Source organism: Lissotriton vulgaris, chromosome 4_1, assembly GCF_964263255.1.
Source record: "Lissotriton vulgaris chromosome 4_1, aLisVul1.2, whole genome shotgun sequence".
Taxonomy (NCBI): domain Eukaryota; kingdom Metazoa; phylum Chordata; class Amphibia; order Caudata; family Salamandridae; genus Lissotriton; species Lissotriton vulgaris.
Genome location: NC_141691.1, coordinates 2118724441 through 2118747844, shown reverse-complemented (window position 1 = coordinate 2118747844; position 23404 = coordinate 2118724441). Strand labels below are relative to the sequence as shown.

The following is a 23404-nucleotide window of genomic DNA, read 5'->3' as shown; positions in this document are numbered from 1 at the left end:
TAGGGGTGTAATGTATGAATAAATATACTGATCTCCCATTATTCCATTAATGAGTCTACAATGAATTTACAGATGATTTTATTACAAGTATTTATAACTACTATAAAGATAGTAGTAGCAGGTGCAATGCACATCCAAATACAGTGATGTAGGTAATGAATAGATTAGAGGAGAGGGAACTAAAAATAATTCATTCACTACTATAAGGGTCAGTGCACAATCATCATGCATTTCTAATAAATCATACATGTATTAGCTGTTATTATAACATATTTGTAAGTAATTTACACCTACGAATACCTATGTACATATAACTAATGCCTACCTCGTAATCTCACAACCTAAACCTGGGAAACACCCACCATCTTACCCCTTACACCTACACACACCAAAGTTGTCAATGAGCCTTGGTATGTGTAATGTGCATGTATGCCTCGGCGTCGTGCTTGTCATGTCTGCAATGGACCCATGTAGTCCTTGACTCCACCTCAACTCTCAGAGTCCAAGGGCAAACATGAACCGTGGACTCAAAGTGCTAAAGGCTCATCTTACACAGTGCACGTCCCACAGCACTGGACACTCTCACGGTCACCTCATGCTTCCAAGTCACTTGAATTGTACAAAGGCAGGAAAGGAGCAGTGTGCACCTTGATAGGAATGAGTCGCTAAGACGCAGGTGCAAACTGCGACATTCTCACTAACATTGCCAACGTGCGCCCTCTCTTTCAGATCTTCAAATGTTGGGGTACATTGTGTTCCTGCTTCTTGCCCTGAGGGCATCAGCGGTGTTCTGCCCTGACTGTGGTGAGTGCTGTTTGTCTGTCAGGTCAATGCCACTGTCTGATGATTTGAACATGTACAGCTTTTAGTGCAAGAATAAAGTGAGGATCCACTCTGTATTGTTAGGTTTGTGCAGCAAAAGCATTTGTTACCTCAGGTCCTCTGCAGGGCATCAAAAGAATCAGGACGAGTGCTCAATGACTCTAGGACAGTGAGGTCAAAAATGCTGGTGTGACATAATATTGTATAACACATTATGACTTACCATAACAACTTACCACAGCACAGAATACCATTACATTATATTGCAATTACATATTATAACTTATGATGATACATCGGTATCTATATACATATTCACTGAGATAAATAAAAATCAAAGGTGATGTTGTAGTTAGGTGAATATGTCAGTGACTTCCACCCCCACCATGCACTGCACATGACCTCACATATTACATCACTGATGACATAATGTATAACATCACACACAGTCATATGTTAAGAAGACATGGTCTAAATGACAATGTTCTGTTGAATAGCTCAAGGCTGCTTAAAATACTTTAAAAACATTTTTCTACTGTACCAAAAAAACCTGTGTGGAACATAGAGAACACAAATCATCACTGTCATACAGTGTTGCTCTTCAATAGAAAGATACAAACATATTCAATAATCCCACACATTTACGCCAGTTAGCTGGACCCAGACTGAACAAAAACAGGTAGTACTATGATAATTACCCGCCGGAATAAAACAAACTAACACACTCATTGTATGAGATCATCAGTGAGGTCGTCAGTGATGTAGTTTGAGATATCATCAGTGATGTCGTAAATGAAGTCTTAGAACACGTCATGACTTATGTATTATGTGAGTTCATAAGCAGTGCATGATGGAGGGCACAAGTAATCAAGAATCTTTTATTCAGTTTCTTTACCAACAAAGTTACAAAAATCCATAAAACATATGACATTAATCATCATACTTCTGTCATAAATATGTTAAAAAACCTTAACATTCATACAACGTGCGATAGACTTCATTTAAATTATGCTTATATTACAATTGTTGCTGGTCAATTAATACAGAGATACTCCCACATGTCAATAACTGCTGATACAGTACCACAATTAATTATTAATACTATCCCACAATCTAAAATGTGTAAAACGCATCTATACCATATCATATCATAAACGTAATGCTGCACTGAGCACGAAAAGGGCCATCATTAAGATTGGACCAATAGTATTAAAGTTATCAATAGAACAGAGCCCAATGGGGGACTTTCCATTCTACCCCTCACACTAGTTTTGTTTTTTTGTGAATTGTCCTGCGCACAATTACTCCGGCACTCGCTGTTGTACAGTGCCCCTGTTTTCCGGATCTTTAGTCCATAAAGCAATGGGAGGTGTGTCAGGTGATGAAGTCAAGGCAGATGTAGTGTTTTTTTAAAAACCTTTATTCCTATTCTTTTTCCAAATGTAATTCCTTATTACAACAAAACAGCGCAGCCAACGCGTTTCATTACCAGACGTGGGAACTTCGTCAGGGCTGGAAAAACAATTAACATAAAAGCCTAATCAAAAAACATGTACACAAACCAAACAACATGTATAAACATAAAAGACATTGTAACCCACACAGGACAACCAAAAACTTTATTTTTCCTTGTATATTGCTAGTCAAATGGCGGAAAGGATCCCCACCATACACCCGGCTCATTGCTTGTTACATGAGGGCTGTACTGGCATCATCTTAAGCCTGTGCTCATTGTATATGGGGATAATGGGGCTGTATGACCCATTTCAACAAGGCTGAATAAGGGCAATATGGTGGCATGCCAATATTATAGAGTTACTGGGACACTGTGATCAATAATGCTGTCATCCCTATAGCAGGCTCAGCGCTTTGGGCACCACACCATGAAGGGTTTTGACTTTCCTCCATGGAGTTACATCGCATAACCAGGCTCGTAACGTGGGCGAGACGACCGTGGTAGATCTATAACTTTAACTTTGGCGGTGTCAAAACACCGGGCTTTGGTCATACCCTTGTCATTTAACCCTTTAGATCTGGAACATGATTTCTTTACTTGTGAGGACTATGATTGTTTATACTACTTCTTAAGGTGAGAACACCATGAACAAAGGGACATTTGGATACGTATATCACCTCTTGCTCTAAATGCTGGTCTCAGCCTGTTCTCATTTTTTTTCCCTTTCTCTTTCTTCCGTTATCAATCAATGTTTCTTGTCTCTTTTTTTTCTGATCGGTCCCTCATACTGTGCTCATCCTGTGAAGTAAATAGGAAGTCGAAGTTATATAAATAAAAAGCACAAATTTATGGATACATGATTCCATCTTAAAATCTTTTAATCACATCTGAGGATGGGACACGTCACTGTATACACATACCCAACTCAGACCATTACTTAATGTGTCCAACATTTGGACTCTTTTATATGTTTTCTGTGTACTGTACAAATCAGCTTAATACATTCTAATGGTGTCCACTATGTATCTTTTAGTATATGTTTCTTTTGCAATGTTTTTTTTATTCCTGATTTATTTAATTATGTGTGTTCTTCTGTTATTTTGTGTGGAAAAATATCTTTTATGTTAATGTCCTTTGCTGTACTTGTGTGCTCCTCTCCCATTAATCATGTCACATTGTGCACATATAGCAGCTTATTTATGAGGCTGTGCGTCACTTTTACGCTGCTAGTGCGTTACTTTTTGTGACGCACCAGCGGCGTAAAAAATGTGTTTTGTTGCATCTTATTTACAAAGTGACTCATCTAGGTAGATGCATTAATTTGTAAACCCCTGTGCCACATTATACTTGCGCCAGGTATAATGTATGCAGGGGGGGGGTTCTGACGCAAGAAAGGGTCGTAGGAGTGGCACAGCAAAATCTATAAGATTTCACTGCGTCACTTCTAGGAAGCAAATGCGTCAATATCTTACGCCTGCCTCACAGCAGGTGTAAGATTGATGCAGGCCCTTTCACATGGGACGTACCCCATGTAAAAGGACATATTGCTGAAGTTGCGTCACTTTTGTGACACACTCCAGCAATGTGTCACTTTTGCGCCACACCGATACGTCAGAAACACTGATGTATCTGTAACTCCTTGTGACATGATGCGTCATACAGTAAATATGACGCATCAATCATGTCACAGGGAGGCCGCGCTGAGAAGTGACGCATTGCTGCTTTCACGCAGGGATGCGTCACTTCTCATAAATGAGGGCCAGAGAATTCAAGTGTCTGTTGGCGTAAGCGTAGAAGGGGAATCTCAATAACACGGAGTGGTATATGGTGGAGATTCTTTCCGTCATTTGGCTAACAATATACAAGGAAAAATTAATGTAGCCATCAATATTTGCTTTGTTTCTCTGCAATAAAGTACCCTCATGGTCAAAAAGATCAGTCACAGCCATCATCTCGAACGCCACAATATTCAGGGCACACAGACATGATATGGTCAGGGGTCCCAGGGCTCATGCCACATGCTGGCCATGAAACAGCAAGGTCATCACTCCAGTTTGTGCTGAATGATTTAAGGAACAAACAGCCTATCTAAATTGTATATACAAGCTCTTAGCCAGTGGTGGTATTCTCCTATCCATATAACTTTCAAAGGCTAAGGTCGATTTAAATGAAAAAACTGCTCAGTTATTTGACTCAGGGAGCACCTAGAAATTTCCTCTTCATTCACAAAAGACAAGAAGGTTGATATTAAAACCAGTTTGTCCGCCATAGAGATCAGTTCAGGAGAATCCCATATTTTGAGCAAGCCCAGTCTTTTACACCAGTTGTAAATATATCTTAGCCAGGAACCTCCAAAACATGGTCCAATTCCTTTCCAACTCTCAAGGGAGCTCTGTATTCAGCTAGTTCAGGGGTTGTCCAGGTTAAAGTGAAAAATAATGAGGGTTTTACTTGGGCCAGGTCTGACACTCTTTTCATCCCAATATTAAAATAATGAGGTACAAGGGGGATGCAAATCGGAACAGACAGCAATGAGCTAATAAAATTGTTCTTCACTACAGTGAGCCTATTACTGTCCATGTAGCCCAGATTTCTGCACCATACAAAGCAGCACTTTGGGCTTTGGCACGGTAAGGTTCCAGGACAGGAAAAATAGAATGCGAGTATGTATTCTTCTGAAAGCTGAGATTAGCTTTTGATGTATATTTAGAATGCTCCCTTATTTATTTGGTGGCCCCACTTAAATTTATCAGAGGGGGCCTTCCCCAGATAATCAAAGCTAAAAAACTGTTTGAAATGGTATTTTCCAGCCCTTACAGAGAAGCTCTAAATACTCTTACCAAAAACCATAAACTTAGGTTTTGCTGCTTTTGATTCCTGACCCCTGTTACTGCAGAACTCAAGGAATTTATTTAGCAGATTGTGTTACCCTATAGGGGATTTAGAAATTAAAAGAAAAACATCTGCAAAGTGTAGATGTTTTGGGCCAGTACAGGATATCGATGAATGCCACATAAAGATGCCTAACAGGACATATTTCCAATAAAGTAGGGTGAACTCACGGGGCGTGGCTTGAGCACCGACGAGCATGGACGCGTGAGCTGAGAGCTCCGCTCCGCTCTTGCCTCAGTGATTATACTGCTTTATCTACTGCCCTGACGAAGCCTGTGGCTCGGAGGAGCCTCCCCGGACCACGTGGATCCCTGTGCGGCACCTAGGGGGTGCGGGAGGCGACTGCCTGCTGGACCGGAGCAGGATTCTCTGTCGGCCTTCCCGAGGGGTGCAGGCCATCTTGATGAGGCCTGTACCCTCTGCTGCATCCTCGGCCTTGCGTGGCTGAGAGGCTGTCACGGAGAGAGGGTTGGTCGGCCACAGCTGCGGGTGGGCCCGGTGCGGCTCAACTGGTACCAGTGTTTGGAGGCAACGACGAGGCGGCCTGGATGGTGACCGGAGCAGATGGTGGAGTACTGCAGGGGCTCCGATCACCGAGGGACATTGTTGGTGAGAATCGGCAGCGGCTGGAGGACGCCTGCGCAACGCACAATGCTAGCACAGGAACGGGTGGCCACTGAGCAACTGTGAGGCCAGCCAGCTCAGTGACACAAATGCGGTACCAGTGACAGGACATCGCCGCCATAGCAGCGAGGGCCCGTCGCTTTGAGTGCGTGCTGCGACAGCAAGGGGATTGAAGACGGGTCCCCGCAGGGCCGGCGTAGCCGCTGGCGGAGGGTCCAAGAAAGAGGAGCCGGTCAGTGGAGGTGGCAGAGGGTGCTCACTGGTGACCTGCCGAGGAGAAGATCGTGAGGCATAAGTGAGGTGCGGGGACGCACTGCCCACGACTGGACTGTCAGCGGCTGGGCGGCAGCCCCCTCCGATCGCAGACTGGGCTCCTGGGAGCGGCTGCTGATGCCCGCCTGACACGGCCAGGACTCCTGAGAAGCCCACAGGGCTAGACGAGACTTGGGGCCTACCTGGACTGCAGATTGCTGGGTTGGGGCACGGCTGATTGACGGACCTTCCCCTACCCTGGGGAGTTGTTCAAGGCAGATCGGGCATCCGACGAGACAGTGCTGAAGAGCGCGGCAACACTGGAGGGGCTGGTGTGTGCCGCAGAGGTTATAGGAACGGCCTCCACAGGATCCTTCGCCCAGGGGTTGAGAAGGTGAAATAAGAGCTGGCCCTTCACGGCTGGAGCTGGCCTGACGGGGGCTGCCACGGAGAAGTGCTCCATCGCTAGGGGGGAAGTTCACCTGTGCCTGTACAGCACCTGGTAGTGATTGGAGAGCCGTCTGGACATGGAGTCTCTGGGAGTTGCACCTGGGCCCCTGAGATATCCCCCTGAAACTATTGAGGAACTTGTAGAATAGTGAACAGAGCTGTTGGAACCCTACCTGCATTGATTGGCGACAGCTATCTGCCCGCGCCAACGCCCACACTGCTGGGGGCTGCCGTTGTAAGATCCCGGCTGACGAACGTATCGGAGAGTGACTGGGGCCTGGGATATGGGTAAGCCGTGGGCGAAACCGGGCGTGATGCCTCCTGACCCCATGGAGGAACTGCCCGACAGCTAGGACCAAGATCCATCCAGGGCACAGATGGCGGGGCTGCAACTACAGAAGATGGACAAAATTCTGAATGCCATTTCGGACATGAGGGGAGCGCTACACCATGAATTGCGCAGGTGTCGACGAGTTTGGGGCTGCTGCGGGCAGACCACGGAAAAGTGGTGGATCGTGTCAAGCAAACAGAACTTACCTTGGAGGCGCTGGAGCCAGCCCAGAAGGCGACGGACGTGGCGATGTGGGATTTGCAGGGTTTTTCTGGGTTAAAGGTGAATTGGGGTAAGACATGTTTGTTCCCATTGACCGCGGGTGATTGTGTGCCTCTATCTGTGGGGGATTTGGGATGGGAGCCTCATTGTCTGCCTTACCTGGGTACTACCATCTATCATACTCAACCCGACCTACTGGAGGGTAATGTGGGCAGGGCCATGAGGGGACTTCAGAGCAGCAAGGGGTTCTGGCAAACCCTCCCACTGTCAATGGCAGGGAGGCTGGCACTGTTGAAAATGGTGGCACTCCCACGTTTGCTCTACTTTTTTCGCACCCTACCTGTATGCATCCCGGCATCAGTCTTTCGGAGGCTTAGGACCTTGACTACAGGGTTCATCTGGGGATCGGGTAGAAGGCGGGTTGCACTACCCACGCTGATGCGGGCCAGGCGGTCCCTGACTTTGAAAGGTACTACCTAGCGGCGCAATTACAGTGGCTCACGAAGGTGTTGGCTCTGGAGTTTAGAGGCCCAGAAGGACCGCAAGGTAAATTGATTCCCCTGCATGTATTGTCATTTATAGTTCTCCAACAGAAGATCGATCTCAATCAGCTCACCCTTGAGGAACGCACACTCTGCTTATGCTGGAATCGGAGCCAAACATGAGCGGGATTTACTCGCCCCTATGCTCCGGAGATCAATCTGGGCATGTGCACAGCCCTTCCACACGGAGGGAACTGGTCTGCGCTGGCGGTTTGGGAGGAGCTTGGGGTCCATATGTTGGGAGATTTATACAGAGACGGGGCTCTGTTATCCTTTCAAGACTTGCAGAGTACTTTTGAGATACCGCAGGGAGATTATTTATTGCATGCTGCCCTAATAATGGGGATTCAACAGCAGTGGAGGATAGGACTATTGAAACCCCCGACCTCACTGGGTTGCCAGTATGTGGTCATGGCGGCAGGTACGTTCAAGGCTATCACATGCCTATATGGGCGCTTGTCGACCGAGCAATTGCCACCCCTGGCTGCTCTGAAGGGCAAGTGGGAAGCGGATATTGGGAGCCCATACCAGGGACGACATGGCCTCACCTAGTGCGGTGTGCCTGGAAAGGTACACGAAACGCCAGGTTCCAAGTGGTTCAGTTCTTCCCATTACATAGGGCCTATTTAACGCTGGTTAAAATCCTACAGTATTTCAGTGGCTCCCTGTTGCAGTGCCCGAGGTGTAATGCAGATGGGGCAGATTTCCGGCATATGTTCTGGTCTTGTACAGGGTTGGGGTCTTACTGGGAGGAGGTGATACCATGTTTGAATCAGGCGACTGGATGTACGATAGAAGCAGAGATGGGGACTTGCTTGTTGCTTTCGTTCCCACATACCACGCACAAAGATTACTAGTAAATTTTATGACTTAGGGTTAATTATGGCGAAAAGGGAGCTTACCATGCACTGGAAGTCGAAGACAGGGCCTAATTATCTGAGATGGAGAGTGAATTTTTTAAGTTGGGCAGGTAGAGAGGGGACACTTCGATTGCAGCTGGCTAGGCGTACAGCTAATGATAAGGCACTAGAGGCGGCCAGGGCATGGGGGCTTTGGTGGCAGATCTCCCAACTCCTGCTGTGGACACTGAAGAAGGGGAGAAAGATGTAGATGTGGATCAGGTTGAGAGGGCAGCATTGACAAATTAATAGGAAGAAAGGCATGAGAGGATGTACCAAGTTGTAACATGAGGGAAGGCCACCTTGCATATTCCGGGCTTAGTACCACTAGTGAACTATAGTGGTGACATTGGGGAACATATCTCTTACCAACAGAAGGTTTGTGTTGTTTGTTCGGCTGGAAGACAAGACAGATGGATGGCTCCAAACGGGGGGCTGAATAGGATTGGCACACTGACAGGAGGTGGGGCTAAAGGGGAGGGAGTGTTAGGACTGTTGGAGGGTGGGGGGATAACTGAGTGACCCTGATTGAAATGAGAATGTTTGATGAGCCACTTGTATAATGGCTTTCTATATGACTATCATCTGCGATGTTCTGAAGGAAGTTGAAAACATTAAAAATCTTTTTACAAAAAATAAAATAAAAGAAGGAGCGAGCCACGGCGTGCAAAGAACTTCCAGGAATCCACGAACACAGACATTGAGAGAGACGTGTGCGGCTGTGAAAGTGACGCGGCCTTGAAAGTGCAAAGCTGGAGGGGGGATAAAAATAGAGCATGACGGAAGGGTGCCACGAGAAAAGCCAGCGGGCGCCCGCGCGCGCAACCGCAAGCCATGTGGTAGCATTTTCTGAAGCCCACATACTAAAAGTCTCGCCAGAGCAGCACATGCGCTGGCTCAGGCGGGACTTAAAAAAGGACTGCGTGTACCAGGATGCAAAGAAACCAGACTGAATAACAGAAGGAGTTGCTCATGTCCTTTGAAACCAGCTGAGTTCTAAGTTCTTTTGTTGACTTATCTTAACATTTAAAATGAACAAAGTTCAATTGAACAAAGTACACAACCTCAAACTCTAGTCTGTTTTTATCTTTATTTGTAGGCTTTTTTAGGTTTACGGGAAGTGGTAGAGCGCTGTACTGTAGTCCTTTCGTGTTGATGATCAGTGTCAAAATTTGGCCCATTTCGACGTTTACTATCATCTCAGTTTTTTGGTTCTGTAAATATTGTCACCCTATAACCAAATACATACACAAGGAAATTATATGAGTGAATGGGATTAAATAATTTGATGCTAGAATGTTAAAAAAAAAAAGAAGGGCACACTCAAACACCTGAAGTAGTGTGCTAATTTTAGTAGCAAATCCTGCCTGAAAGTGAATTTATATATTCTGATGATCCATCTAATCTTGCACTCTACTCAAGAGCTGCCTAGAAAATATATTTTTTCGATTATCTAGTAAACTAATAGATCTACAGTTTGACGGGCATCCAGCGTTGGCCTTGATTTTTAAGATCAGGATTCTTTCCAGTGCCCTATAAGTATCTGAAATCTCTCCCCCGCAGCTATTGCATTAAAAAGTAGATCCACATATGCAGATGTGGCACGCAGGGAGGTGCAGCTGACAAATGCATTGGCAATCAAATAATCCTTACACGATGATTGCTGTTGTGAACCTATAGGAGACATCGGGTTGATTCATTGATGCCAAATGTTATGAAAATGGTAAAAAAAATATAAGTTATAATTGAAAAAAATTTAAATTAAAATTATTATTATTATTAGATGACATTATTCTCAAGCTTATCATTGATTTGAATTTGTTAAACTGCTATCTCATTGCTCAACTATCCATGCAAGCACATTGCAAAGGGCTACACTGGCGCAACACACTTAATGGCTGTCTAACGTTTAGTGACAGTGACACCCAAGTGTCTTTCATGAAAATAGTAGGTCATACAGAGTGAGGAGGAATAAGTTTATCACAGCTCATGACTATAACATCCTCTAATGAGATTTCAGATTCTACTTTCCAATAAGGCTGTAAGAGAGGGGACAAACCCTTTTCTCTAGGCCCCCCCCTCTCCGACTAACACACTTACTTATCGGAGAAGGTTCTCTTCTAATAAGGCTGCTCTTCAATCCTCTTCTGATCCCACAACAAGACCAGAAATGTCATAGCAGCCACAAAACAATCTTCGGTATCTTCCACACACAGCTCTTGAAAACTAGTTCCCTCACATCCATCATTGCTTTGAGGAAAGCGAGACAGATAATCTTCCCTTCCATGTCTCCCACTAGGAATATGTGAGACATCAAATTGATATTGTAACAAGTGGCTAATAATTCTTGTTATCCTAGGTGTGCAGCACTTACTGGGACCAGAGCCAAGTATGGAAACCAGTTGCCTCATTTGTGAGAAGTGGCGCATCGCGGTGTGAAAGCAGAGATGCACCACTTCTTAGTGCACCATCCTTGCCACAACATGGATGCGTCATATTTACAATATCACGAATCATGGTGCCAGGAAGGACAGATACGTCAGTATAACTGACGTATCTGTCAGTGCAAAAAGTGGCGCATTGCTGGAGATGTGTCGGAAGCCTGACGCAACTCCAGCAATGTTCCTTTCACAGGGGGCAAGCCCCATGTGAAAGGGCCTGCGTCACCCTTACGCCTGCCATGAGGCAAGCGTAAGGTTTTGACACATTGGTGTCCTAGAAATGGCGCAGTTAAATCTCATAGATTTTGCTGCACCTCTCCTACGACCCTTTCTTGCGGGGGTACGCCCACCCTGCATACATTATACCTGGTGCAGGTATAATATAGCGCAGAGGTTTACAAAGTGACGCATCTACCTAGATGCGTACTGCATAAATATGGTGCAACATGGCGCAATATTTACGCCACTGGTGACGCACCGGTGGTGCAAAAGTGACGCAGGGGCTCATAAATAAGCCCCCAGGGGTTTGTGGTCAGTAACTAATTTGAGATATCTTCCCAACACATAGAGATGATACTTTTCAATGGCCCACAAACACGCAAGTAATTCTTTTTCCATGACAGAATACTGAATTTCAGCACTTCTCAACACCCTTGATGCAAAAACAACAGTGCTTTCTTCGTCTCCACCACTCTGTGTGAGAATTGACCCCAACCTAACTTGACTAGCATCTACAGCTATGCAACAAGACAAATCAGGATCAAATGGCCTGAGGGCATCACTTTTTTTTTAAGAAGACTTGACTCCATCAAACGCACAATCACATTCTTCAGACCATTCAAATCTGACTCCCATCTTAAGAAAATACTTATGGGTCATACAATGGAAGCAAAATTAGGAATAAACCTAAAATAATATTGAAAGAAACCTAACAAAGTCTTGACACCAGTCTTTGGGTATAGAAACATTTGTAATGGCATCAACAAGTCCTTATCTAGGTCTAATATCTTGATCTGATAGCAAATGACCAAGATATTCAATATCTTTGCAGACAAACTTGCATTTTTCAGTTTTAGGAACAACTAATTTTTTGCTGGAATATTAAGCACACTTCTAAGGATAGTGTCAAGCAAATCATTGTCCTTTGCATCAATCAACACATCCTCTTGAAATACGAGCACCCCTTCAACCTCTCTCAAAAGATTCTGCATGACTCTCTTGAACACTGATGCAGGGGAGGCTAGGCCAAAAGGCATCCTTCGATATAGAAATGTTCCAAGAGGAGACACAAAAGCAGCCAGAGAGAATGTTGGGATGCAGTTCCATTTGATGGTATGCACTAAACAGGTCTAACTAAGTGGAGAACACTTGGGCACCTTTCACACACATGAAAAGATCATTGGTTTTAGGCAATGGGTGATAATCAACCAAGATCTCCTTGTTGAGGGATCTAAGGTCCACACATACACGGAATTGCCCACCTCTCTTGCAAGCCCCAACTAAAGGTGACAACTGCAAAGATGATTCTGTTGGTTCAATGATGCCCTTGTTGTGAGAAGTTGGCCTGGTATATGATGGCAACTATTCCAGTGGGCACCTTGCACCAGTCCTAACGACCCTTATTGATGGTAGGTTGTAAAGTCAACCTTATAGAAAGCTATTCAAGTGGTAGCTGTGGAGAGCAGCCTTCAGGCTAAGACTTAGAGGCGAGTTAAGCAAGTTGTTATACCAATTATAATCTCTTGAATAATCAAATGAAAGCACATCACACAAGGTATATATCAAATATATATGTATTTATTCTAAACACAACCCCTCTGGACTCTTTATGAGGTCAGAGGTAAAAGTACCATACAAGGAACTTAATTCGCATACGATAAGTTGCAGTATACTTTCTGCCCTAGGGGCCTCACAAACCATATACTAAAATAGTGGTATAAGAACCACCTCTGGAATAGAAAACAGGCCTAGGGCCTGTGAAATCGCTGGGGCTACCTAGAACCACCAAAGGTTAGGGTGTAGTAGGCCCACCGGAGACGCGTGCAGTGTCTAAACACAGCCGCGGGTTACCATTGACTTTCTATGGAGAACAAACAAGTTACAATTTTACAGTTTAAGGACACTTCTAGTTTAACTACGATGGAACCCTTTTAGACTAGACTACTTAGAGAGTCAAGACCCATGGGAACAGCAGAGTACTCATGTTGCCTCACCCAGGGAAGCCGGGTGCGTAGGTGACTTTTGGTGTCGGGTGTCGTCGTCGATTCCAATGGAGAGCTGCGAAGAAGTGCTGCAGGCGCCCAGAGGAAAAGTGTCCGGGTGGATCCAAGGGTGGATCGAAGATCTGAAGAACCTGAAAGAAGAAGGGACAGAGTCTGGTTCAATAGCCAGTGACCAGGATGGCAATGGGAAGCTGCCAGCCAATGTTGGGTGATTTCAGGTGAAAGAGGTGAAGCTTGTCTCTTCAGCCACGTAGTCCAGGAGGTGTCGACAATGACCAGGAGCTGGATTCAAGCTGTGCCACAAATGATATAGTTGACAGCGGTGTTGCATCCAGATTGGACTCAACAAGCCTTGGCAAATGCAATCCATGCAGGATTTTAAGATTGGCTTCAATGCAGACCAGCAAGGTCTGGGGGACTTCTCCTTTGGAGAGAAGTAGGAGCATGTCCTTCCCCAGTCCATGATGATCTGGATGTTGCTCTGCAATGGTTGAACCTGGCCCCCACCTACAAGGTGGCCCAGGTACACAACCTGACTCAGCCCTATCTGGAACTTAGTAGCCTTGATAGTTAGGCCTGCTATCTGCAGGGCCTCCAAATTTTTTTCAGGTGGATCAGGTGATCTTCCCAGGTGAAGCTAAAGACAGCAATATCATCAAGATAAGCTGCACAGTCGTCTTCCAGGCCTGTGAGGACTTTATTCACCAACCGTTGAAATGTGGCAGGTGCATTCCTCAGAGCAAAGGGCATTACCACAAACTGATAATGTCCACAAGGGGTTGAAAATGCTGTTCTTGGCTTTGCATCAACAGATAGTCTGATATGCCATTAGTCAGCTGTTAGATCAAATGTACTCAGAAATTTGGCTGATGCCAAAGTATCTATGAGCTCATCTGCTCTGGGTATTGGATGGGCATCTGTCTTAGTGTAAGCATTGAGACCTCTGTAGTCTACACACAACCTCATGTCTCTCTTACCACCCTGGGTGTGATGTTTGGGTACTAGGACTACTGGACTAGCCCAAGGGCTATCTGAAGTTTTTCAAGCACTCCCAATTCCAACACCTTCTGGACTTCAGTCCTAATACAGTCCCTGACATGATCAGGTTGCCTGTAAATCTTATTTTTAACAGGCAGACTGTCCCCAGTTTCCCATTCATGGTTGCACCAGGTAGTCTGACTTGTAGTCAGTGAAACATATGTCTATACTGCTGCAGAACTTGTCTGCAGTCAGCCTGCTGCTGCTCAGTGAGGCTGCCTGCCAATGCTACACCATCTACTGACCCATCATCAGAGTTCTGAGAGAGCAGGTATCCTTGATCAAATACGGGGCAGATCTACCCTTTCCTTTATATATTTTGACTGTTTCTCCCCCGCAGATCTGCCTCACATCTTACCCCGGGGGGCCCCTCACTCTGTGATTTATTAGACAGGTATGGGAGAGGGTCACTCACTTCCTTCTGTCCTTCATCAGTAGCCATGAGCAAGCCCATCTCTGCCCTGTCAACATATGGTTTCAGTCTGTTGACATGAAGCACCCTATGTGGGCTCCTAGGAGTTCCAAGATCTACCAAATAGGTAACCTCTCCCTTCTGTTCAACAATAGTGTGGGGTCCACTCCACTTGTCTTGGATAGCTTCTGGGGCCACAGGGTCCAACACCAACACTTTCTGTCGTGGCTGGTAAGCAGTAAGTACATCTGTTTGGTCAGGCCTTCTGTAATTCCTGGCTAGCTTCAAGGTTTTTGTATGCCTTTTTTATGTTCTCAGCTATCCTGGAGCTGAGACCAAGTACCTAGTCCACAATATTCTGTTTGGGAAGTTTGAGAGGTAACTCACATCCTTCCTTCACCAGACAAAGTGGTCCTCTTACAGGTAGGCATGAGCGAATTTTGCGGATCTCGCGTTCGCGAATTTTGCGGATTTGCGGATTCGCAATCCGCAAAATCCGCGAATTCCCGCAAATTTGCGGATTTTTTTTTTTTTGTGTTCGCCCGTGTTTCTGCCAGTTCGCGAGGATTTTGTACACTTTCGCAAATTGCGAACTTACCTGTCGGGTCGCAAGTTTCGCGAACTTGTTGTTTCTACGTGTCCAGCCTGTTTGGGACACTCTTCTTCATCACTGCCACTCTCTGTCACCACTGCCACTCTCTGACTACTCATGCCACCCTCTGGCCCACCCATGCCACCCTCTGTTTCATCACCACACCCTCTGGTTGTCCAGTGTACATTATTTTCGGCAAAGCAAAGCACACCTTCCCTGCCTCAAGTGACCTGAATTAATTTGGGGCTGATTAATGTGTCACAGAATATTTTTTTAGCTGGCACCTGCTTCCTTAGTGCGCCCTGATTAGTGATCTTTTGCACTTGCTAAGTGCTTTCATTGTTGCAAAATTAGTTACAACACCTGCCCTGCCCCAACTGACAATAATGAATTAGGGGCTGATTAATGGATTTTAACTTCCAGCCTGGCTCCTGCTTGTCTCCCTTAGCTGTAATTCAGGACCTTTGTGGCATATGTGTAACTATTCTGAGGTTCAGAGCAGGGTCACATAATAGTTTCAACTGGCAACTGAACTCTGGAGGGGCCCCTCAGGAAGCACTACAGGAAATGGCTACTAATGATGAGCCTGAACTTTTGAACCTGGTAAGTAGTTACTTTCAGTTTTGCTAAGATCGTATTTCTGCAATTTTGCACTTATTCGCGGGGCGCGAACTCATGCGAACTCACGCGAACAGTGTGAGCAGTGCGAGCAAAATCCGCTGCTCGCGGATTTGCGGATTTTGCGGGAGATTCGCAAATCTCGCGGATTGCGGATTTCCCGAAAATCCGCAAAATCCGCGAGCGGAACGGATTTTCCGCCCACCCCTACTTACAGGGTGCCCACACAGAAGTTCAAAAGGGCTGTAGCCAACCTCCTTCTGTGTAACACTTATGCTGCTGAACCCACTGGCAGGCAGAGCCAACTGCCCACGCCTAACCCCTAGCATAGCATCTGAGGACAGAACCCCTGTCCCAACTGCCTAGGGCGCTTGCCACACATCAATCCCCTCCCACTTGAATCACTTTTGAAACCTGAGCAGATCTCAGGTAATAGGCATATCCCGTCAACACACGCTGAATCTAAGCACACTACTAAGGGAGAATTAATCAGTGGATTACTAAACGTTAGATCCCTCCCGATTCATAAACCCAGGACTATAGGACGAGGAGGAGGTATAGGAATAATTTTCAAGGAGGAGTTAAATATTGCAACATTGGATGTTGACATGGTCTCATGTGCTGAAATCCTAGGGATATCGATCAGACATGATTCAGGCCATTGCCTCACGGGCCTAATCTGCTACAGGACACCGGGGCATATCAATGCAATACAACATCAGGAATTGATTGCTGTTTTTAATAACATGTCAATATCACATAGCAGACTGCTGGTACTGGGAGATTTTAACCTATGGGATATTTTTAACCCAGATAGGTTATGTTTAACTTCCCTTTTAACTGATGATCTTACATGGCCTATCATTCCTTTGTTGATTCAAGTTGATGAGGTGGAGGAAGAGCTCCTACACAGTAAAGGGGGGAAGGCCCCGGGCCCAGATGGGGTCCCAATTGATCTATACAAGGATCTAATGGATCTATGGGTACCCATCCTAATAAGGATTTTTAACACTGCAGGAATGGGGAACTTCCGAAAATCATGGGCCAAATCACTAATTGTGCCACTATATAAAAAGATTCAAAAAAGGGGGTGGTGATGGACAGACTGTCTGAATTAAGCAGACCACTCCTACCCAGTCCAAAGATCAGGGCTTGATCCATCACCATTTTTTAGCTCACTGCACCATCCCAACTCAGAACCTGGCTACATGCAAATTAGTCTGTCCCTGGCCCAGTGCATCATGGGAACAGGGCAGACCAAACTACCAAGCCAATTCTTATACTGGAAAGGAAACAAGCTTCCGGGGACCGGTTTCTGGCATTACAGCCGTCTTCGGCCAGGCTTGCTTGAATCCTGATGGTGCAGTGAGCAAGGGACTCATGTCTGAGCATACCCTTCCACGCTTATGGTGGACAAAACGATTCAAAAAAGGGGGTGGTGATGGACAGAGTGTCTGAATTAAGCAGACCACTCCTACCCAGTTCAGCATGGATTTTCTCCAAACCACTTTTATCCGGTATTAGACCTATCCAGCAATACCCCAAGACCTGCCAACCCACCCACAAAAAGGCAGAACACCCCCATACAGGCAAAAAGCAAAAATGTAAAATCTCATACTTAGAATATTTTCTGCCTTCTTTCAATTCTGTCCAAACGCGCTGTGCAGCTTGGCCCTAACGCCCCTTTTCCACCATGGATTTCCTGAAAAACAAATGCAATCCACATTAGACTGTGCCAGCAGTGCTCCCAGACCCCAAAACCCACCCATAACCACCTAAAAGCCCGCCAAACAGCACCCCAAAGACAGGCAAGTGATCAAAAGCGCAAAATCTTTTTCTGCTCCGATTTTCTCCAACCCGCTTTTATCCAGTATTAGACCTTCCCAGCAAAGGCCCCAGACCCGTCAACTCATCCGCAAAGAAGTAGAACACCCCCACAAGTGCAGAGTCTTTCTTCATTGGGCGTATTCCAGCCATTGAGGGAAATAGGAGTCTGCAGGAGGAGGATAGAGGAGCATGTTCTTGTGAACTTGTGAACCTGAGGAATGCAGACTGCGGCACCTTCAAATCAATAAGCAAATAAGTGAAGACAGTTCTGCTGATGGGCTTGTTTTTGTGATTAGGTGATTACAGTTTTTTTATATAGATTTTGCAAAACAATGAAAGACAGACACACAGGAATAAAAGTGAATAAGGACGAAAAAGAAAGTTATTGATTCATTGGCTCATTTCACATTGGTAACTCACTCTCTCCCACACTCTTAGTATGCCTCATATATCTTGCAGGGGGTGTGCTGTTGACAGGGGTACTGGGTGTAAGTGAAGAAATGTTTGACGCTTCTTCCTCCTCGTCATCATCAGATGAAACATCAACGGATACTGTTTGTTGACTTGCAATTCAGGGTTCCTTGATTTCCTTTAGGTGCGCATGCCATTTGACAGTGTGCTATCTCTCAAGATGACCTCTCTGGCCTCCACTACCATAGTTGGTACCAAGCTTACCACGACTAACTCCAAGCTTACAAATGGTACAAATGGCTATGTTTTCCCTTGTTGTGCTAACACTAAAGAAGTCCCAAACTGCGGACTTCAAATGTCTCTGGGGGGCGGAGGAGGCAATACTGGTAATGCTAATGTCAGATGAAGTGGAGGATGTGTGTTGCTGAACTTTACTACGTTGTGCACTTGCAGCACCACTAATTGAGGAAATGGAGGTCGAGGTGGATGGAGGTCCCTTCTGGCGAGAAAATATGGAAGCGGTAGGTGGTGGTGTACTAGTTAACAGCATTGGTGGTGGTCCCATTGCCTTGTCGACAACATCACGCTCAGCAGCTTTTCGGGCTAGGGTAAAAATGTCTGTTTGCTGCATGCCCACTGGGGCTGCAGTGACGTTTATGATTACTGCGTTGTCATCGTGAGAGTCTTCATCAGCAGTGGTATACGCCACTTCATGTTTAACTTCATCATCACACTCCATAAGTACAAAAGTTTCAGGGACCTTCCTTTTACGCTCAGCTACCTTTGTCAGATCATGGTGTGCCTCACTCTCGGATGGCAGTGATGGTTCCCAATTTGGATCCATATCATCAAAAGTAGACACCATCCTTGATCTTTTCCTTGCTAGGGATCTGGAAGACAATGAATGATCAGGAGGAGTGGCTTCCTCAAATGATACTTAGGCGTGAATGTCGATTTCCTGATGTGCCCCTACTTCGGGAGGAACAACTATTGTGGGCACTTGTGCCGCTCCATGCACCTCTGCTTGCGCATCTCCTTGCACTGCCTCTCCTTCCACATGTACTTGGGCTTGTACTTGCACATGTGGTTGTTGTTGCGGCTGTGGTTGTTGAACACTCATCAGATGAGTTACAACAACCTGTGTTGATTGAGGGATGCTGCTACTTTCTTGCGATGAGCCAACATCACTGGTCGATGGTGATTGAACACTATACTGGCTGCCTCTAAAGCACTCAAGGGCTTGGACTTAAGTTGGCGTTGTGGTGGTGGCACTGAGCCCAATGGAGCGGTGGTGCTGCTCCCAGCTTGGTCCCCAGCAGACCCCACTGCTGCTGCAGGCGTACTTTTTTTCCCAAAAAATGTGGCGGTCGGCACAGCAGTCTCCTTGGTAAGTGGCGCCACTTGCTTCTTCTGCTCCTTACTGGCAACTTTCTTGCTAGAGGAGCTACGGGGAACTTTTTTTGGGGTCATCTTCTTCAGATGTCAGAACAGCAGGCCGCAGTTGCACAAGTTGCAGAGTTGTCTGTGGCCACACGTGACGTTGTGCTGTACACACTGCAGCAGGACTTGTTCCTGGCACTGATGATGAGGAACGATGAGGCTGATGATTCGTCTTTCTGCACCTAAAAGCAAACGAAGCCAGAGGAACATCAGTTAAATAAATGTTGCATATGTAGCGCTTCATTTAATAGTTTGCAAGTAAGCATTTTTATTATACCCACCCCACCAAATGGAAGGACCAATAAAATGACCACTGACAGAGTACCCCTGGGCATAATTGATGAAAGCATGGCAGACTGGGTGCAGGCCTATGGCACAACAAAGCACACTGCCTGGCTTCAAAATGGCCCCTAGACCCCCATCACATGGCCAGGCCCTGCCTGTACCAGTCCTCAAAATTGCCCCCACCCGCATGGACAGGCCCCATCACCACCCCAAAAAGTCGAAAAACAAACAAAAATCCCCATAATCCAATGCCATCCATGCCCTCCATGATGTTTACATTAAAGAGACCCCACAGAAAGACTCAGTCCATGCACCACTGAGTACCCCTGGCAAAAGGCCCCAACAACAACCCAAAAATCGAAAAACTAACAAAAATCATAACCACAATCCAATGCCATCCATGCCCTCAATCATGTTCAAATTCAAGACACCCCACAGAAAGACTAGGTCCATGCACCACTGAGTACCCCTGGGCATAATGGATGAAAGCATGGCAGACTAGGTGCAGGCCTATGGCACAACAAAGCACACTGCCTGGCTTTAAAATGGCCCCTAGACCCCCACCACATGGCCAGGCCCTGCCTGTACCAGTCCTCAAAATGGCCCCCACCCACATGGACAGGCCCCATCACCACCCCAAAAAGTTGAAAAACACACAAAAATCACCACAATCCAATGCCATCCATGCCCTCCATGATGTTTACATTAAAGAGACCTCACAGAAATACTCAGTTCATGCACCACTGAGTACCCCTGGGCAAAAGGCCCCAACAACAGCCCAAAAATCGAAAAACACACAAAAATCACCACAAGCCAATGCCATCCATGCCCTTAATGATGTTCAAATTAGAGACACCCCACACCCCCATGCACCACTGAGTACCCCTGGGCGTAATGGATGAAAACATGGCAGACTGGGTGCAGGCCTGTGGCACAACAAAGCACACTGCCTGGCTTCAAAATGGCCCCTAGACCCCCACCACATGGCCAGGCCCTGCCTGTACCAGTCCTCAAAATGGCCCCCACCCACATGGACAGGCCCCATCACCACCCAAAAAAGTAAAAAAAAACACAAAAATCACCACAATCCAATGCCATCCATGCCCTGCATGATGTTTACATTAAAGAGACCCCACAGAAAGACTCAGCCAATGCACCACTGAGTACCCCTCTGCAAAAGGCCCCAACAACAGCCCAAAAATTGGAAAACACACAAAAATCACCACAATCCAATGCCATCTATGCCCTCAATCATGTTCAAATTCAAGACACCCCACAGAAAGACTAGGCCCATGCACCACTGAGTACCCCTGGGCATAATGGATGAAAACAAGGCAGACTGGGTGCAGGCCTATGGCACAACAAAGCACACTGCCTGGCTTCAAAATGGCCCCTAGACCCCCACCACGTGGCCAGGCCCTGCCTGTACAAGTCCTCAAAATGGCCCCCACCCACATGGACAGGCCCCATCACCACCCCAAAAAGTCAAAAAACACACAAATATCACCACAATCCAATGCCATCCATGCCCTCCATGATGTTTACATTAAAGAGACCCCACAGAAAGACTCAGTCCATGCACCACTGAGTACCCCTGGCAAAAGGCCCCAACAACAGCCCAAAAATTGAAAAACACTCAAAAATCACCACAATCCAATGCCATCAATGCCCTCCATGATGTTTACTTTAAAGAGACCCCACAGAAAGACTCAGTCCATCCACCACTTAGTACCCCTGGGCAAAAGGCCCCAACAACAGCCCAAAAATCGAAAAACACACAAAAATCACCACAATCCAATGCCTTTCATGCCCTCCATGATGTTTACATTAAAGAGACTACACAGAAAGACTCAGTCCATGCACCACTGAGTACCTCCTGGGCCAAAAGGCCCCAACAACAGCCCAAAAATCGAAAATTCCAAAATTGTAGTTGCAGCAACTGTAAAGCCCCAAACAAACTTATTTGTGAAATTTCTAATCCAAAAGTGATCCAAAGAAAGTCAAAAAGTCCTCAAATCCAAATATCCAGCGGCATCCACAAAAAGTAATCCTTCCAGGTCAAGATCCAAATCAAAGTGACCAGCACATGAAGAAAGCACTGGGAGGAGCCTGCTGGACAGGAACAGGAAGTTGGAGACTGTGGGGCATTTCCTTCCTTCCACCCCCCCCCAAATAGGACTCCTTGCAAAAAAAAGTGCAGGCAAATGTCAACCTGAGGAGCTATTCTGATAAAAATCATCATTTTCAGAAGGTTTATGCTGCTTGCTGGTGGATTTTTTGTGCAGAATTGCAAATTTTGCAATTTCGCAAGTGCGAGATTGTTGCTGCCCGCCGCATCTACGTGTTCGCAATTGCGAACCCTCGCGATGCATGCTGTGCAAGGTGACAAGCCGCAATGACGTAATCGCGGTCGCCAATCTCCCGCGGGATCCCGCAGCAAGATCCAAAATGGCGCAGCACACGCAAATTATGGAGAAAAACAATTCTGCAAACGCTGAATGACGGTAAGTGAACGCCGCGCGCCGCATTATTGTATCACCAAGCAAAAAAATCTGCTGCATGCGAATTTGCGAATTTTCGGCAAATTCACGAGAGTTCGCGAATTGCGGATTTGCCGAAAATCCGCAAATTCCGCGAGCAGAACGGATTTTAGGCCCATGCTTACTGCCGATGCCTGCAGCTAGCCAGTGCTCGCACCAAGTCCCTCATTGCCAGCGTTTGCATATTGTTGTCATGGTGCCGATTACTGCTGAGGGTGAATCCCAAAAAATTGCTGACTTTGCATCATCACTGGAACTAATGCCTCAATGCCGATGCAACCATCTTCCATTGTCCTGGACATGACGCCCCCTCATGAATACGATGCCTTGCCTCCCCGTTGCCGTCAGGGAGCCGGCTTTGACCTCGGCACTGATGCCACACCTCCACAATGCCTTGCATTGTCATAGACTTAGCTTCCACAGTACTGTTTGTTTTGGGGTCTGTATGACACCATGCCTGATGCTTCACTCCCCGCGGTCGGCGCCGTACTATGGATTTATTGATCTCACGATATCGCAATAGTCGCAGGTAGAGCTATTTGTTTTCTACAACCTTTATTTTTGCAGTAAAAATTCTATAAGTCATTTTTTTTTACCGCTATGCTTGATTTATTGTCGTTTTGGTCTTGTTGAGTTTAGGTAGATACTTTATTTTTCTAAACTGGTGTGGTGTCCATTTGTGGTATTATCATTATATTACTGTGTATTTTTAGTATAAATACTTTACACAATGCATTTGGTATAAACCTTTCTGCTCGTACCAAGCTACCCAGGGGGTGAGCAGGGGTTATCTAAAGTATGTGTCCCCCTTACCCTGACTTGAAACAAGGGTCCTTGTTTGGACAAAGCTACCCCCATTCCTAACATTTTTGGTCAGTGTTGATGATTTGATGTTGTATTTGTACTTGACCCTCAGTGATTGGTGTACATCACTAGTTTAATGCAAACAACTATGCAGCCTAATACTGTGTTTTAATTTTGGTTCTATTTTTGGTGTGACCCTTGAAGTATCCACGCCCCATGTTGCTAAATGGCGAACCAGCAGAAGAAGCAGAATTGGAGTTTAGCATTGACATGTTGCATACCTA

General features: G+C 46.0%; 1 protein-coding gene across 1 annotated transcript in view; it reads left to right on the top strand.

Moving 5' to 3' along the window:
- Positions 1–737: 737 nt before the first annotated feature.
- The window catches only part of LOC147725159 (CD5 antigen-like), a 459301-nt gene continuing 436634 nt past the window's right edge, over positions 738–23404 (top strand). Inside the window, exon 1 of the mRNA XM_086966547.1 lies at positions 738–804. Coding sequence (XP_086822673.1) covers positions 738–804 — 67 coding nt within the window. The remainder of the gene's footprint in view (positions 805–23404) is intronic.